The sequence below is a fragment of the Bufo gargarizans genome, chromosome 1, assembly GCF_014858855.1.
Source record: "Bufo gargarizans isolate SCDJY-AF-19 chromosome 1, ASM1485885v1, whole genome shotgun sequence".
Lineage (NCBI taxonomy): Eukaryota > Metazoa > Chordata > Amphibia > Anura > Bufonidae > Bufo > Bufo gargarizans.
The window spans coordinates 754891429-754909701 of record NC_058080.1 but is presented as its reverse complement, the minus strand read 5'-3'; the positions used below and the strand labels follow the sequence as shown (position 1 = coordinate 754909701).

At 48.7% G+C, this 18273-nt stretch overlaps 1 protein-coding gene across 5 annotated transcripts in view; it reads left to right on the top strand.

Annotated features, from left to right (window-relative positions):
* ANKRD55 (ankyrin repeat domain 55) overlaps positions 1–18273 on the top strand; it is a 61361-nt gene that overhangs the window by 34825 nt on the left and 8263 nt on the right. For 3 of the 5 annotated variants that reach the window (XM_044293564.1, XM_044293556.1, XM_044293579.1), the window contains 4 exons: positions 5458–5625; positions 8565–8705; positions 9334–9989; positions 14355–14456. In XM_044293564.1, coding sequence (XP_044149499.1) covers positions 5458–5625; positions 8565–8705; positions 9334–9989; positions 14355–14456 — 1067 coding nt within the window. The remainder of the gene's footprint in view (positions 1–5457; positions 5626–8564; positions 8706–9333; positions 9990–14354; positions 14457–18273) is intronic. The other 2 variants (XM_044293587.1, XM_044293572.1) reach the window with 2 other exon arrangements.

The following is an 18273-nucleotide window of genomic DNA, read 5'->3' as shown; positions in this document are numbered from 1 at the left end:
ATCATTGTCACCCTCAAGCCAGTGGCGTAGGGATCGCCATAGCAACCATAGCAGTGGCTATGGGGCCCTACGCCACTGGGGGCCCGTCCGGACCGCATCCTTTTTTTTTTTTATTAATACACTGACACAGGCAGCCAACAGTGTAGTGGGCGGGGCGCGGGCGGTCCGCGGCTCGAGCCTGGCTGGGGGGAAGGCGGAAGCTAAGGAAGGAGGAGACAGGAGAGGACAGTGAGTGGCACTGCCGGAACATGAGGTAGGCGGACGCGGTGGAGGGGGCCGGAACGGGGGCGTAGCGGAGGTGGAGCCAGGCTGGCACCAGCGCCGCAGACCGCACTGCACTTGCCTCTGTGGAAATTGAAGAGAAGTGCCGTAATCTCGCACAGGCGCACTGGCAGAGGCATCTTCCTGGCCTCTGCCAGTGCGCCTGTGCGAGATTACGGCGCTTCTCTTCAATTTCCACAGAGGCAAGTAAGTGCAGTTAATAAATTAGGTAGGAAGCGGCTCTTGGTGGGGGGGGGGGGATCTGTGGAGGACACTGAAGGGGAGGGGGATCTGTGAATGACACTGAAGGGGGGATCTGTGGAGGACACTGAAGGGGGGATCTGTGGAGGACACTGAAGGGGGGGTCTGTGAATGACACTGAAGGGGGGATCTGTGGAGGACACTGAAGGGGGGGATCTGTGGAGGACACTGAAGGGGAGGGGGATCTGTGAATGACACTGAAGGGGGGATCTGTGGAGGACACTGAAGGGGGGGATCTGTGGAGGACACTGAAGGGGGGGGATCTGTGAATGACACTGAAGGGGGGGATCTGTGGAGGACACTGAAGGGGGGGATCTGTGGAAGGACACTGAAGGGGGGGGATCTGTGGAGGACACTGAAGGGGGGGATCTGTGAATGACACTGAAGGGGGGGGGATCTGTGGAGGACACTGAAGGGGGGTATCTGTGGAGGACACTGAAGGGGGGGGATCTGTGGAGGACACTGAAGGGGGGATCTGTGGAGGACACTGAAGGGGAGGGGGATCTGTGAATGACACTGAAGGGGAGGGGGATCTGTGAATGACACTGAAGGGGGGGATCTGTGAATGACACTGAAGGGGGGGGGATCTGTGGAGGACACTGAAGGGGGGATCTGTGGAGGACACTGAAGGGGGGGATCTGTGGAGGACTCTGAAGGGGGGGATCTGTGGAGGACACTGAAGGGGGGGGATCTGTGGAGGACACTGAAGGGGGGATCTGTGGAGGACACTGAAGGGGGGGATGAAGGGGGGGATCTGTGGAGGACACTGAAGGGGGGATCTGTGGAGGACACTGAAGGGGGGGATCTGTGGAGGACACTGAAGGGGGATCTGTGGAGGACACTGAAGGGGGGGATCTGTGGAGGACACTGAAGGGGGGGTCTGTGGAGGACACTGAAGGGGAGATCTGTGGAGGACACTGAAGGGGGGGATCTGTGGAGGACACTGAAGGGGGGGATCTGTGGAGGACACTGAAGGGGGGGTCTGTGGAGGACACTGAAGGGGGGGTCTGTGGAGGACACTGAAGGGGGGATCTGTGGAGGACACTGAAGGGGAGGGGGATCTGTGAATGACACTGAAGGGGAGGGGGATCTGTGAATGACACTGAAGGGGGGATCTGTGAATGACACTGAAGGGGGGGGGATCTGTGGAGGACACTGAAGGGGGGATCTGTGGAGGACACTGAAGGGGGGGATCTGTGGAGGACTCTGAAGGGGGGGATCTGTGGAGGACACTGAAGGGGGGGATCTGTGGAGGACACTGAAGGGGGGATCTGTGGAGGACACTGAAGGGGGGGATTCTGTGGAGGACACTGAAGGGGGGGATCTGTGGAGGACACTGAAGGGGGGATCTGTGGAGGACACTGAAGGGGGGGATCTGTGGAGGACACTGAAGGGGGATCTGTGGAGGACACTGAAGGGGGGGATCTGTGGAGGACACTGAAGGGGGGGTCTGTGGAGGACACTGAAGGGGAGATCTGTGGAGGACACTGAAGGGGGGGATCTGTGGAGGACACTGAAGGGGGGATCTGTGGAGGACACTGAAGGGGGGGTCTGTGGAGGACACTGAAGGGGGGGATCTGTGGAGGACTCTGAAGGGGGGGTCTGTGAATGACACTGAAGGGGGGATCTGTGGAGGACTCTGAAGGGGGGGATCTGTGGAGGACACTGAAGGGGGGGATCTGTGGAGGACACTGAAGGGGGGATCTGTGGAGGACACTGAAGGGGGGGATTCTGTGGAGGACACTGAAGGGGGGGATCTGTGGAGGACACTGAAGGGGGGATCTGTGGAGGACACTGAAGGGGGGGATCTGTGGAGGACACTGAAGGGGGATCTGTGGAGGACACTGAAGGGGGGGATCTGTGGAGGACACTGAAGGGGGGGTCTGTGGAGGACACTGAAGGGGAGATCTGTGGAGGACACTGAAGGGGGGGATCTGTGGAGGACACTGAAGGGGGGGATCTGTGGAGGACACTGAAGGGGGGGTCTGTGGAGGACACTGAAGGGGGGGTCTGTGGACGACACTGAAGGGGGGGTCTGTGGAGGACACTGAAGGGGGGGGATCTGTGGAGGACACTGAAGGGGGGGTCTGTGGACGACACTGAAGGGGGGGGTCTGTGGACGACACTGAAGGGGGGGGGTCTGTGGACGACACTGAAGGGGGGGGGTCTGTGGACGACACTTAGGGGGATGTTCGGGTGGGAGGTCCTGGAGGGGTGTTTGGGTGGGAGCTCTGGAAGGGGTGGGAGGTCCGATAGGTATGTGGGGGTGGGAGATCCGGGAGGGGGGGGCCCATAATTTTTTTTGCTATGGGGCCCAGTCATTTCTAGCTACGCCCCTGCCTCAAGCAAGAGGGTAAGACACAGAAAGAAATTTCTGAAGGAATAGGCTGTTCCCAGAGTCCTGTATCAAGGCACCTCAGTGGGAAGTCTGTGGGAAGGAAAAAGTGTGGCAGAAAACGCTGCACGAGAAGAGGTGACCGGACCCTGAGGAAGATTGTGGAGAAGGACCGATTCCAGACCTTGGGGGACCTGCGGAAGCAGTGGACTGAGTCTGGAGTAGAAACATCCAGAGCCCCCGTGTACAGGCGTGTGCAGGAAATGGGCTACAGGTGCCGCATTCCCCAGAAACAGCGGCAGAAGCGCCTGACCTGGGCTACAGAGAAGCAGCACTGGACTGTTGCATGTCATTCGGAAATCAAGGTGCCAGAGTCTGGAGGAAGACTGGGGAGAGGGAAATGCCAAAATGCCTGAAGTCCAGTGTCAAGTACCCACAGTCAGTGATGGTCTGGGGTGCCATGTCAGCTGCTGGTGTTGGTCCACTGTGTTTTATCAAGGGCAGGGGCAATGCAGCCGCTATCAGGAGATTTTGGAGCACTTCATGCTTCCATCTGCTGAAAAGCTTTATGGAGATGAAGATGTCATTTTTCAGCACGACCTGGCACCTGCTCACAGTGCCAAAACCACTGGTAAATGGTTTACTGACCATGGTATTACTGGGCTCAATTGGCCTGCCAACTCTCCTGACCTGAACCCCATAGAGAATCTGAGGGATATTGGGAAGAGAAAGTTGAGAGACGCAAGACCCAACACTCTGGATAAGCTTAAGGCCGCTATCGAAGCCTCCTGGGCCTCCATAACACCTCAGCAGTGCCACAGGCTGATTGCCTCCATGCCACGCCGCATTGAAGCTGTCATTTCTGCAAAAGGATTCCCCACCAAGTATTGAGTGCAGAACTGAACATAATTATTTGAAGGTTGACTTTTTTTTGTATTAAAAACACTTTTCTTTTATTGGTCGGATGAAATATGCTAATTTTTTTAGATAGGAAATTTGGGTTTTCATGAGCTGTATGCCAAAATCATCAATATTAAAACAATAAAAGGCTTGAACTACTTCAGTTGTGTGTAATGAATCTAAAATATATGAAAGTCTAATGTTTATCAGTACATTACAGAAAATCACAATATGCTAATTTTTTTAGAAGGACCTGTATATGACAGATATATACAACCACCACTAGAAGGAACTCATAAGTTTACTGAATTCAAATATATATAGTCATCACTAGAAGGAGCTCAGGAGATTACTGCATACAGATATATACAGCCACCACTAGAGGGAGGTCAGGAGATTACTGCATACAGATATATACAGCCACCACTAGAGGGAGCTCAGGAGATTACTACATACAGATATATACGGCCACCACTAGAGGGAGCTCAGGAGATTACTTCATACAGATATTTACAACCACCACTAGAGGGAGCTCAGGAGATTACTACATACAGATATATACAGCCACCACTAGAGGGAGGTCAGGAGATTACTGCATACAGATATATACAGTCACCACTAGAGGGAGCTCAGGAGATTACTACATACAGATATATACAGCCACCACTAGAGGGAGCTCAGGAGATTACTTCATACAGATATATACAACCACCACTAGAGGGAGCTCAGGAGATTACTGTATACAGATATATACAGCCACCACTAGAGGGAGCTCAGGAGATTACTACATACATATATATACAGCCACCACTAGAGGGAGCTCAGGAGATTACTGCATACAGATATATACAGCCACCACTAGAGGGAGCTCAGGAGATTACTACATACAGATATATACAGCCACCACTAGAGGGAGCTCAGGAGATTACTACATACATATATATATATACAGCCACCACTAGAGGGAGCTCAGGAGATTACTTCATACAGATATTTACAACCACCACTAGAGGGAGCTCAGGAGATTACTGCATACAGATATATACAGCCACCACTAGAGGGAGCTCAGGAGATTACTGCATACAGATATATACAGCCACCACTAGAGGGAGCTCAGGAGATTACTGCATACAGATATATACAGCCACCACTAGAGGGAGCTCAGGAGATTTCTGCATACAGATATATACAGCCACCACTAGAGGGAGCTCAGGAGATTACTACATACAGATATATACAGACACCACTAGAGGGAGCTCAGGAGATTACTTCATACAGATATATACAACCACCACTAGATGGAGCTCAGGAGATTACTGTATACTGGTTATACATTGAACTGATTATACATGGTGGATTATTCCACACTGTACATATAATGGTTTACTCAGTTCCTTAATTAATTCCTTAATGGTTTACTCAGTGCACACATGGTCATGTTTTACACTTACTTAATAACAGTTACTTTTCCTTCAAATAACTTGCTAGGACTGAATGTAATATATAGGACACCCCTGAAAGTGTACCCTGCACTTGGGCTTCTATGAGACCTCTGAATGAAAGGGTATTTCATATATTTGCAGACACCACTCTGAATGCCACCCATGAAATACAGGGATGGGTCTGGACTGTGCCTGCCACCTGCGGTACTGCCGAGATATCTCCTCCTTATCATATGTATTTGTCATTTTCTGCTGCAGAACTCCGCTGCATTGGGCTGCAGCCGCCGGAAAAGCAGATTGTGTGCAGATGCTGCTGAAATTAGGAGTAGATATGAACCCCAGGGACATCAATGAAAATACGCCCCTGACCTATGCCATGTACTGCGGGCACACCGCTTGCATCAAGCTGCTTTCTCAGGAAAACAGGTAACATCCTCTGAATACCAACCATCCGCAGAAAAACATTCATATGTTATTTGGCGCAAGTGTGTGTATCCTCAGAAAACGACAGATTATAAAAATCAGGATTTTATTATAGACATTTAATTTAAAGGGCTTCTGTCACCCCACTAAACCTTTTTTTTTTTTTTCTGCTTACTTATAATCCCTACATAGCGATTTATGGCTACATAATCTAATTAATCATTTTGGTCCAGTAGATTTTGTTTAAAACATGCTTTTAAAATATGCAAATTACCTTGCTACCAGCAAGTAGGGCGGCTACTTGCTGGTAGCAGCTGCATCCTCCGATCCTAAAGACGCCCCCTCCGCATTGTGATTGACAGGGCCAGGGAACGGGATCGTTCTCTGCTGGCCCTGCCTGTTTGCATTCAAAAACTGGCGCCTGCGCCACGGCCGTACCTGTCTTCAATCGGCGCAGGCGCACTGAGAGGCAGCTGCTCGCTCGGCCGCTCCATCCTCAATGCGCCTGCGCCGATGACGTCACATCTACACCCGACGGAGGCGTATTGAGGATGGAGCGGACGAGCGAGCGGCCGCCTCTCAGTGCGCCTGCGCCGATTGAAGACAGGTACGGCCGCGGCGCAGGCACCAGATTTTGAATGCAAACAGGCAGGGCCAGCAGAGAACGATCCCGTTCCCTGGCCCTGTCAATTACAATGCGGAGGGGGCGTCTTTAGGATCAGAGGATGCGGCTGCTACCAGCAAGTAGCCGCCCTACTTGCTGGTAGCAAAGTAATTTGCATATTTTAAAAGCATGTTTTAAACAAAATCTACTGGACCAAAATGATTAATTAGATTATGTAGGCATAAATCGCAGTGTAGGGATTATAAGTAAGCAAAAAAAAAAGGCTTAGTGGGGTAGTGGCGTCGCTAGAGGGGGGCGAGGGGGGGCAATTGCCCCCCCTATGTTGTTCCTTGCCCCCCCAGGTGCCCCCCCGCTGATTCCCCTGAGTGAATACTAATGAGCGCTTCCATTATGGAAGCGCTCATTAGTACAGAAGGACCAGGAAGTGGTGAACGCTCTATACTCACCACTTCCTGGTCCTCGGCTGTCGGCTGTGCAGGGCTGCGCACAGCGTGAGGGCGCTCTGTGACCTCACGCTGTGCGCGCCAGTTTAGAGCACAGTCGACTGAGAAGAAAATGGCAGGCGGCGTCCGTCCAGGAGCAGGAGAGGTAAGTGTTTTTTTATTTTATTTTATAAAAAATGTGGCTGCTGGGGGCATTATGGGGGCTAATAGGAGGCATATGGGGGCTAATAGGAGGCATATGGGGGCATTTGGAGGCATATGGGGCTAATTGGAGGCATATTTGGGGGCTAATTGGAGGCATATTTGGGGGCTAATTGGAGGCATATGGGGGCATTTGGAGGCATATTTGGGGGCTAATAGGAGGCATATGGGGATAATAGGAGGCATATGGGGGCTAATAGGAGGCATATGGGGCTAATAGGAGGCATATGGGGGCTAATTGGAGGCATATTGGGTCTATGGGGCTAGTTGAAGGCATATGGGGCTAATTGGGGGCTAATTGGAGGCATTTGGGGGCTAATTGGAGGCATATGGGGTCTATGGGGCTAATTGGAGGCATATGGGGTTAATTTGAGGCATATGGGGGCTAATAGGAGGCATATGGGGGCTAATTGGAGGCATATGGGGGCTAAATGGAGACATATGGGGGCTAATTGGAGGCATATGGGGTCTATGGGGCCAATTGGAGGCATATGGGGTTAATTGGAGGCATATGGGGGCTAATAGGAGGCATATGGGGGCTAATTGGAGGCATATAGGGGCTAATTGGGGGCTAATAGGAGGCATATGGGGGCTAATTGGAGGCATATGGGGGCTAATTGGAGGCATATGGGGGCTAATTGGAGGCATATGGGGTCTATGGGGCTAATTGGAGGCATATGGGGTTAATTGGAGGCATATGGGGGCTAATAGGAGGCATATGGGGCTAATAGGAGGCATATGGGGGCTAATAGGAGGCATATGGGGGCTAATTGAAGGCATATGGGGGCTAATTGGAGGCATATGGAGCTAATTATAGGCATAATGGGGGCTAATTATAGGCATAATGGGGCTAATTAGAGGCATAATGTGGGCTAATGAGGCATAATGGGGGCTAATGAGGCATAATGGGGGCTAATGGGGCATAAGGGCTTATAATGGGGGCTAATGAGGCATAAGGGCTGATATGGGGGCTGATATGGGAGTGATGAGAGGCATAATGAGGGCTAATGAGAGGCATAATGTGCCATCCACAGATCCCCCATAACAGTGTGTCTTCCACAGATCCACCATAACAGTGCGCCTGTGCACTGACGAGAGACAGAAAGAAGGGGAACGAATCCGTGGAAGCAAGCAGAGGATGGCACAGCAGATGACTCAATAGCTTCTTTTGTAAGTAAATTGTTTTATTATAACTGTATCCCTGCAGACCGCAACTCTCTCGTATTTTGTAATCTTATTTCTATATACTTATTTTGTTTTTGCCCCCCCATTTTTGACTGTGGTATCTTTGTGCCCCCCCTATATATTGTTCCTAGAGTCGCCACTGTAGTGGGGTGACAGAAGCCCTTTAAGTTATTTTTATGTTTTTGTCTGGAGTCCTACAGTACAGTCGTTGGCCACTAGAGGTCACAATAAGCTGTTTTCTGCAGCTAACTCTTCAGCTTTGCTGTATAGACTAGGACAGATGAGCACAGTTATCTCATTATTGTTAGAGAGAGGGTAATATAAAGACAGCTCTACTGTACTACTGGAAGCCAGAATACTAACTTATACACAGAGATAAGGCTCCCTGTCACTCTCTGGTCTCTGGGGGAGGGGCAGTGTCCCATCACCATCTCAAATCTGTTATAATCTATGGCATTTCTCTTTATACTGGCTCTCATTCATTGCAGCTGTCATAAAGTGCACACACCCTGCTCCACTGTGTATACAGACACTAGACCAGTAGAGGTTGCTGGGAGATGTGAACTTAGTAGCCAGCAGAATTATAAAGACAGCTCTGGAAGGATCGAGCTAAGATTGCTACAAGATAAGTAAAGCAACATACCTGGAGTACTCTGAGCATTACATTAGATGTACAAATGGAAAGTCTAATTCGTAATTTAAAGGGCTAGGCTGCTACATTTTTGGACAATCTCTTTTTGTTAGAAGGATCCTCTAATGACAACCTGGTCACAGGGTGCTGTGCTGCTGGGATCACCAGCAATCATCTGTGAAGCAGCAAGTGTTCAGTTTTCCTGCAGCACCACCACAGGAGAAATGAAGTATTACACACAGTTCTCAGTGAAATCAATTTCATGCATAGAAGTGCCAGATCCTCCAGACACTCTTTTTAGCCATTCTCTCCACTGAATGATAGATGAGGTTCCTGAATAGGAGACCAACCTCAGAGTATTTTGCTATTTTTTTTAATAAACCAGGCACCTATTTTTCGGGTTGTTCCATCGCTTACCACCAATTTCACTTTTTTAGATTCAGATCTTCCCTCTCCTCCATGCACAGTAGTTTGCTAGGAAAAGCCATGACCAGCCACAGGAACTCCTCCATCCTGGCAGGTCCCAAGTGGTGGATCTCCCCTCTCTGACGACCATATGTCCTAAATAGGGCTTGAGCGTCTTCATGAGACATCCCTTTAACATAACATGTTCTTTCTGCTTGCAGTAGACCAGATCCCTTCCAGCCATTGACTTCACCAGGCACTAAAGCCATGAGGAAAGAAGGACGTCTAACTGTGCTAAATCAAATCTTTTTGTGTAAGAAGAAGAGGGTGGACCAGAAAGCCCACCAGAAAGACAAACTCAGGTATAATGGAGAGGAGACCTCGGAGGTGGATGATATCATCACCACCTTTGACTGTATCCTGGACACAAACTGCAAAGATCCCCAAGACGATCACGTGAGCTTGGTCAACTGCAAAAAAAGGACGGTGGAGTCACAGAAGTATCTGCTGCCAGACAACAAGCAGAACTGCAAAGGTCTTCCACCCATAAGAACGCAGAGTCTCCCTCCCATCACTCTTGGAAACACTTTTTTAACAACTTCACAAATGACGACGGATATCCCCCAGAGTAACCCATTCCATTTTGCACACAGATCTCAGAAGAGCAAGAGTGAGCATGACTTGTTCGACCACAGAAATAGTGGTCATGCTTTGCAAGACAATCCCTGGAATATAGCTGCTAACCAAATTCCCCCCCATAAGGCATGGACTTCACCTCAACCAGAGAAGTCCAAACATTGTGTACTGTCCAAAAAGTCAAATCATATTGATGGCCTCTGTCCTCCTCACCTTCCTCATATGGACAATGTACATTCAGGTAATGCAATCGATGACTGTAATACAGAACATTCTGGCTAATATAGTCTCATATATTACACTGATCCTGAAAGGATATCATGCACATGGAAGTCATCTCTTGGTGGGTATTATGGGATCTGGTATCTAATGAGGTCTCATTACACTTAGGCCTCCTGCAAACAGTAGAGTTGTATGTAGGAAGCTAGGAACTGTGTTCTCCCACATGGGGCTCCATATGGCTCCATAATAGCATATTATTCTCTCATAGTGGCCATACTTCGTTATACCTGACAGGGGCGTAGCTAAAGGCTCATGGGCCCTGGTGCAAGAGTTCAGCTTGGGCCCCCCCCCCCCCCTTCACTCAGTGCTGGTGCACCTACAGTAGCTTTTCTGCTGCCCGAGGCAAAAATTGAAACGCCCCCCCCCCTATTGCCAAATTCTCAACCTAACCCCTTCCCTCCAGTCCTACTGTTAAAGGGGTTGTCCTCTTTTTACTACTGATGACCTATCCTCAGGTCATCAATATCAGATCGGAAGGGTCCCCCAGCACCCCCGCCGATCAGCTGTTTGAAGAGAGGGCAGCGCTCATATGAGAGCTGCTTTCTCTGCTCTGTTCACCTGCTTGCCGTAGCGTTTGCAGTGATGAGCCGGTAAACTAGAGCAGAGAAGGCAGCAGAGCTCATACAAAAAAAAAAGCAGACAATCCCTTTAAAGACATACTTGGAAAACATTACATACAGAACATACAGGAGAATACAGCCCCACATATGTACCTCTTACATCCAGTGACTTCTCTGATGTAGATATTCTCTTTCCTCTTCTTCTCCTGTCAGACCAGACCACCATGGTGACTTCTTTCAGCCGCACCTCGTCTCTGCAGACATCTTACTTTCCTACTTTTCCATCATCCTCACACCTTCTCAACACCCCATCCTGCCACCTCCAATACGGTGTCCGCTGTTCCCCCAATGTTATCCTGGAGAAACAGCCCCCCTGAAAATACTGGTACCACACAGATAGTGCGTCAGTACAAAAACACCCCTTTATATTGTGCGCCAGTACAAAAAATACCTCTTTCAGATCAAACCCCCATATAAAACCCTAAATGAGACCCCCCATCTCAGACCAAACCCCCTTTAGACCTCTATGTCAGACCCCAGTTTTAGACCTCAGATCAGACCCCCCCCCCCCGGTTAGACCTCCATGTAAGACCCCGACCCAATATCAGACCTCAGATGAGACCCCCATTAGACCTCTGACCCCCATTAGACCTCCAGACCCCAATAAGATGTCTATACCCCCATTAGACCTCTCCAGACCCCCACTCAGACCTCCAGACCCACATTAGACCTCTCCAGACCCCCAATCATATGTCTATACCCCCATTAGACCTCTCCAGACCTCTAGACCCCCCCATTAGACCTCTCCAGACCCCTAGTCAGACCTCCAGACCCCCCAGTCAGACCACTCCAGACCCCCCAGTGAGACCACTCCAGACCCCCAATGAGACCTCCAGAACCCCCATTAGACCTCTCCAGACCCCCTGTGAGACATCTCCAGACCCCCAGTCAGACCACTTCAGACCCCCAGTAAGACCTCCAGACTCCCCATTAAACCTCTCCAGACCCCCAATAAGACCTCTATATCAGACATCAGATCAGACTGTAAAATAATAAAATAACTTACCTCTCCTGCCGCCACTCTCCCTGTCCTGGTTCTCTTCTCAGGTCCCGCGCTGCACAGTCACCTGACCTCCTGCAGCGTCAAGTCCGAGTGCGCTCTGTACGTCCTGACGCTGCAGGCAGCCAGGACACAGCAGCGCGGGCCCTGAGAAGAGTAAGCAGGAGGAGAGGGTAAGTACAGCGCTCACAGAGCTTCACCCCCACCTCCTCCTCCTGCATACTAGTGAGTGCTTCGCTCACTAGTATTTCCTTTAATGAGTGCACTGCATCTTATAAAAGGAAAAGTACAGTACCACTGGCAAGAGGGGCCCTCTGGAACCCCTGGCTTAGGGGCCCGGTCGCAACTGCGACCGCTGCGACCCCTATAGCTATGCCACTGCCTGTGTACATACGAAGTCCAATTAACATGCCAATATTTCCTTTTCTGTTGCTATAAAAAAGCTACATGTGAAATTTGTGTTCCATTTATATGTGCCATGAAGGAGCTGTGGACTACGCACTGTTATGGGGGATCTGTGGATGACACACTGTTATGGGGGATCTGTGGATGACACACTGTTATAGGGGATCTGTGGATGACACACTGTTATGGGGGGATCTGTGGATGACACTGTTATAGGGGATCTGTGGATGACACACTGTTATAGGGGATCTGTGGATGACACACTATTATGGGCGATCTGTGGATGACACACTGTTGTGGGGGATCTGTGGATGACACACTGGTTTGGGGGATCTGGGAATGACACTGTTATGGGGGATCTGTGGATGACACACTGTTATGGGGGGATCTGTGGATGACATACTGTTATGGGGGATCTGTGGATGACACACTGTTATGGGGGGATCTGTGGATGACATACTGTTATGGGGAATCTGTGGATGACACACTGTTATGGGGATCTGTGGGTGACACACTGTTATGGGGATCTGTGAATGACACACATTTATGGAGGATCTGTGGATGACACACTGTTATGGGGGATCTGTGGATGACACACTGTTATGGGGGGATCTGTGGATGACATACTGTTATGGGGGGATCTGTGGATGACATACTGTTATGGGGGATCTGTGGATGACACTATTATGGGGATCTGTGGATGACATACTGTTATGGGGGATCTGTGGATGACACTATTATGGAGATCTGTGGATGACATACTGTTATGGGAGATCTGTGGATGACACACTGTTATGGAGGATCTGTGGATGACACTTTTATGGGGGCGCTGCAGATGTTACTGTTATAGGGGATCTGTGGATGACACTGTTATGGGGGATCTGTGGATGACACACTGTTATGGGGGATCTGTGGATGACACTGTTATGGGGATATGTGAATGACACACTGTTATGGGGGGATCTGTGAATGACACACTGTTATGGAGGATCTGTGGATGACACACTGTTATGGGGATCTGTGAATGACACACATTTATGGAGGATCTGTGAATGACACACTGTTATGGGGGATCTGTGGGTGACACACTGTTATGGGGGGATCTGTGGATAACACACTGTTATGGGGGATCTGTGGATGACACTTTTATGGGGGCGCTGCAGATGTTACTGTTATAGGGGATCTGTGGATGACACACTGTTATGGGGGATCTGTGGATGACACTGTTATGGGGGATCTGTGGATGACACACTTATGGGGGATCTGTGGATGACACACTGTTATAGGGGATCTGTGGATGACACTGTTATGGGGGATATGTGAATGACACAATGTTATGGGGGGATCTGTGAATGACACACTGTTATGGAGGATCTGTGGATGACACACTGTTATGGGGATCTGTGAATGACACACATTTATGGAGGATCTGTGGATGATGCACTGTTATGGGGGATCTGTGGATGACACACTGTTATGGGGGGATCTGTGGATAACACACTGTTATGGGGGATCAGTGGATGACACACTGTTATGGGGGATCTGTGGATGACACACTGTTATGGGGGATCTGTGGATGATCTGGGTGTTATCACTAAGCCTGTGTGTGATCGCTAAGCCTCTGTGTGATCACTAGGCCTGTGTGCGATTGCTAGGCCTGTGTGTCATCGCTAGGCCTGTGTGTCATCGCTAGGCCTGTGTGTCATCGCTAGGCCTGTGTTTGATTACTAAGCCTGTGTTTGATTACTAAGCCTGTGTTTGATTACTAAGCATGTGTTTTATCACTAGGCCTGTGTTTGATTACTAGGCCTGTGTGTGATTACTGGGACCTGACCGTATTTTGAGGGGGCCTGTGTGCGATCATTAGGCCTGTGTGTAAATAGTAGGGCTGTGTGCACTCACAACCTGTGTGTGATTACTAGGCCTGTGTGAGATTACTAAGCCTGTGCGAGATTACTAAGCCTGTGCGAGATTACTAAGTCTGTGCGAGATTACTAAGCCTGTGCGCGATTACTAGGCCTGTGCGCGATTACTAGGCCTGTGCGTGATTACCAGGCCTGTGTTTAATTACCAGGCCTGTGTTTGATTACCAGGCCTGTGTTTAATTACCAGGCCTGTGTTTGATTACCAGGCCTGTGTGCGATTGCTAGGCCTGTGTGCGATTGCTAGTTCTGTGTTTGCTCACTAGGCCTGTGTGTCTCTCCGGTCCACATCGGATGCGCTCATTATTCACGTTCTTCAGTGTTTGTTTTGCTGGTTAATATTTGATATTTCAGCTGCTGTTTGTCTCCATTCTTAGGTTATGATTCCGCACATCTCTCCCAGGAAAAGCCAAGAGTTAAAGAACCGCGTCTGACGCGGAATAGCTTGGCCCCTTTACCGGATCACTGTGTTAAGAGAAGTAAGTAGGAGGGGAATAGACAAAGTCTGCCATGTCTCAGTATCCTCAGTAGGAATGAGCGAATCGACTTCGGATGAAACGTCCGAAGTCGATTCGCATAAAACTTTGTTCCAATACTTTACGGAGCAGGAGCTCCGATGAGCCGAAGTTATTACTTTGCCAAGTACTGTAAAAAACAATTTCTCAAACTCGGGTTCGGTTCCAAGTGGTACCTTGGGGGTGTGACACCTGATCAGCTATTAGAAGAGGCAGTGAGCGCCGCAGCTTTTTCCTAGGCCAGTGACATCACTGTACATTGGTCACATGGCCTAGTTGCAGCTCAACCCTATTAAAGTCAATGGGGCTGAGCTGCAATACCAAGGACTGTCACTATACAATGTATGGTGCTGTCCATGGATGCCGGGACTTGGACCCCCACTGATGTCATAATGAATGACCTATCCCGAAGATAATGATGAACTATACTTTCACAGATAACCCCTTTAATATATCAGAGCTCCATTTTTCATACACAGCAGGGAGAAATTACAGGACTGCAGTAATATAAATCTCTTCTTACTCTGCCCCATAATGAAATGAATGGAAGGAATAAAGCTTATAACCAGCTTGGACAGATCAGTGTTTCATGCTAGATTAGTAGCCTTCAAAATATGAAGGTGAAGATCCTAAGAGATGAGTGGTGGAACGATTTAAAGGGGTTGTGTCCCTCTATAGCTACACTCCAAGCAATCGGGTAGGGCTGTACGGGTATAAAGGTGAGTGACAGGTTGACCAGAAAACGTAGCTACATAGCTCCAATAGGGCTGACCGTACTTACAAATTCTCATCCTGTAGTAAACACAGCAGCTCTGGAGCACTAAACGCTGCTCTAACAAGTCAAGTATTGATAAGAGGAACTTTACTTTCCTCATATTCACCATCATTTAGATTTATGTCTGAATTATTTAAATCAGGGATGCCCAACCTGCGGCCCTCCAGCTATTGCAAAACTCCGACTCCCAGCATGCTTGGACAGCCTACAGCTATTAGGGCATGCTGGGAGTTGTAGTTTTGCAACGGCTGGAGGGTCGCAGGTTGAGCGTCCCTGATAATAAATAGATGCAGTAAAAATTAGGAACAGATATGAAACCCTCACGTATTTTCCCTTTATCGCTCCAGCATCGGAGAAGTGACATTTTACAAGGTTAGCGCATTATCAAGAGTAAAACAAACACAATGAAGGTGATTCTCAGGGTGAGAGAAATCAACATCAAGAGCAGAGCAGAGAATGGAGGAGCAGTGCATGGCGGGCTCAGGAAATCCTGTCTCCTCAGACGGTAACACGCTGCAACGGTATCTGCTGAAAGGAAACAAAATAACTTTCTTTTCATTATTTATAAGTTAAATGTTGCAACCAGGGACAAAACTGGAGGGGAAGGGGGGGGCGTCCTCCTTAATAGCCAGTGCTGACTGCACCATCTGCCTTGCACCTCTCGGCGGGTGGTTAGTTACTCAGCGCGCCGGGGATACAGAATTATTTAGTCAGCACTGGCCGCGCTGATCAGTGTCAATATAGCAGGAGGGAAGAGCAAATACGTATGCATAATAAAGATGTTAATTTCTAAAAACATATAGGAGACAGGAGGGAGGGAAAAAGAATTAACCCCAGCCATCTTTCCAGTGAGCGCTGCTTTGTACTGTCCTTTAGAAAGTGCTCATGCACACGACTGTGCCTTTTTTTGCGGTCCGCAAACGTGGATCCACCCGTGTGCCTTCCGCAATTTGCAGAACAGAACGGGCGGCCCATTGTAGAAATGCGTATTCTTGTCTGCAAAACGGACAAGAATAGGACATGCTATATTTTTTTTGCGGGGCTACGGAACGGTGCAACGGATGCGGACAGCACACGGAGTGCTATCCGTATCTTTTGCTGACCCAAAGTGAATGGGTCCGCACCCGAGCCGCAAAAAATGCGGCTCGGATGCGGACCCAAAAAACGGTCGTATGTATGAGGCCTAAAGTACATTTGACAAATATTCCCTTTCACTGTCCCTAAACATTAGAAGAAAAAGAAAATAAGTGTCAGTTACACTTTCAAAAATAAGCCAATAACTAAAAACAATAAAGCAAGTCCTTACATATAATAGGAACAGGCGCTGGAAGCTGTAAGTTGCTTTTTATGATGAGGAAAGGGACTTCTTCAGGGTCCTGTATAATACACAGTGTACCAGAAGAATAAAATGGAGCTGCCTTCACCTGGTGTTCAAATGAGTAGCTCATCCTGGCATAGACATAGGGCAGTACAGGAGATGTAGTACCGCACTGTACTGTAAAGAGGAGCTTCAAGCTAAACAATAGAGGTGTGTTACCAGAAACATGGCCATGTTAATTGCTTGGATCTGAGTCTGAAACATTGTATGCTGAGTGTGGTTTCAACTTATGATGGCCCAGGAAAGACCATTGTATGTTGAAAATATTGCATCCTAAGGCCATTGTAACTTGAGGGATCATTGTGTACAGTCACCACTAATGGGAGCATAGAAGCATACTGCATACAGATATATACAGCCACCACTAGAGGGAGCTCAGGAGATTACTGCATACAGATATATACAGCCACCACTAGAGGGAGCTCAGGAGATTACTGCATACAGATATATACAGCCTCCACTAGAGGGAGCTCAGGAGATTACTGCATACAGATATATACAGCCACCACTAGAGGGAGCTCAGGAGATTACTGCATACAGATATATACAGCCACCACTAGAGGGAGCTCAGGAGATTACTGCATACAGATATATACAGCCACCACTAGAGGGAGCTCAGGAGATTACTGCATACAGATGTATATACAGCCACCACTAGAGGGAGCTCAGGAGAATACTGCATACAGGTATATACAGCCACCACTACAGGGAGCTCAGGAGGTTAATGCATAAAGATATATACAGCCACTAACAGAGGGATCTCAGGAGATTACTGCATACAGATATATACAGTCACTAATAGGGGGAGCTCAGGAGATTACTACATACAGATATATACAGCCACCACTAGAGGGAACTCAGGAGATTACTGCATACAGATATATACAGTCACCACTAGAGGGAGCCCAGGAGATTACTGTATACAGATATATACAGCCACCACTAGAGGGAGCTCAGGAGATTACTACATACACAGATATCTACAGCCACCACTAGAGGGAGCTCAGGAGATTACTGCATACAGGTATATACAGCCACCACTAGAGGGAGCTCAGGAGGTTAATGCATACAGATATATACAGCCACTAACAGAGGGAGCTCAGGAGATTACTGCATACAGATATATACAGCCACCACTAGAGGGAACTCAGGAGATTACTACATACAGATATATGCAGCCACCACTAGAGGGAGCTCAGGAGATTACTACATACAGATATATACAGCCACCACTAGAGGGAGCTCAGGAGATTACTGCATACAGATATATACAGCCTCCACTAGAGGGAGCTCAGGAGATTACTACATACAGATATATGCAGCCACCACTAGAGGGAGCTCAGGAGATTACTACATACAGATATATACGGCCACCACTAGAGGGAGCTCAGGAGATTTCTGCATACAGATATATACAGCCAATACCAGAGGGAGTTTAGGAGATTATTGCATACAGATATATATAGCCACCATTAAGGGGAGCTTAAGTGCTTACCTCGTACTAGCACTGAACATATAAAATGTATTCCATAGATATACAGGTTTATTCAAAGGATAGCATACCATGTCTAACTCACCCTATAGGAGCCTGGTACTAATGTCAGGACTGAGACAACCTGTTCCTCCAA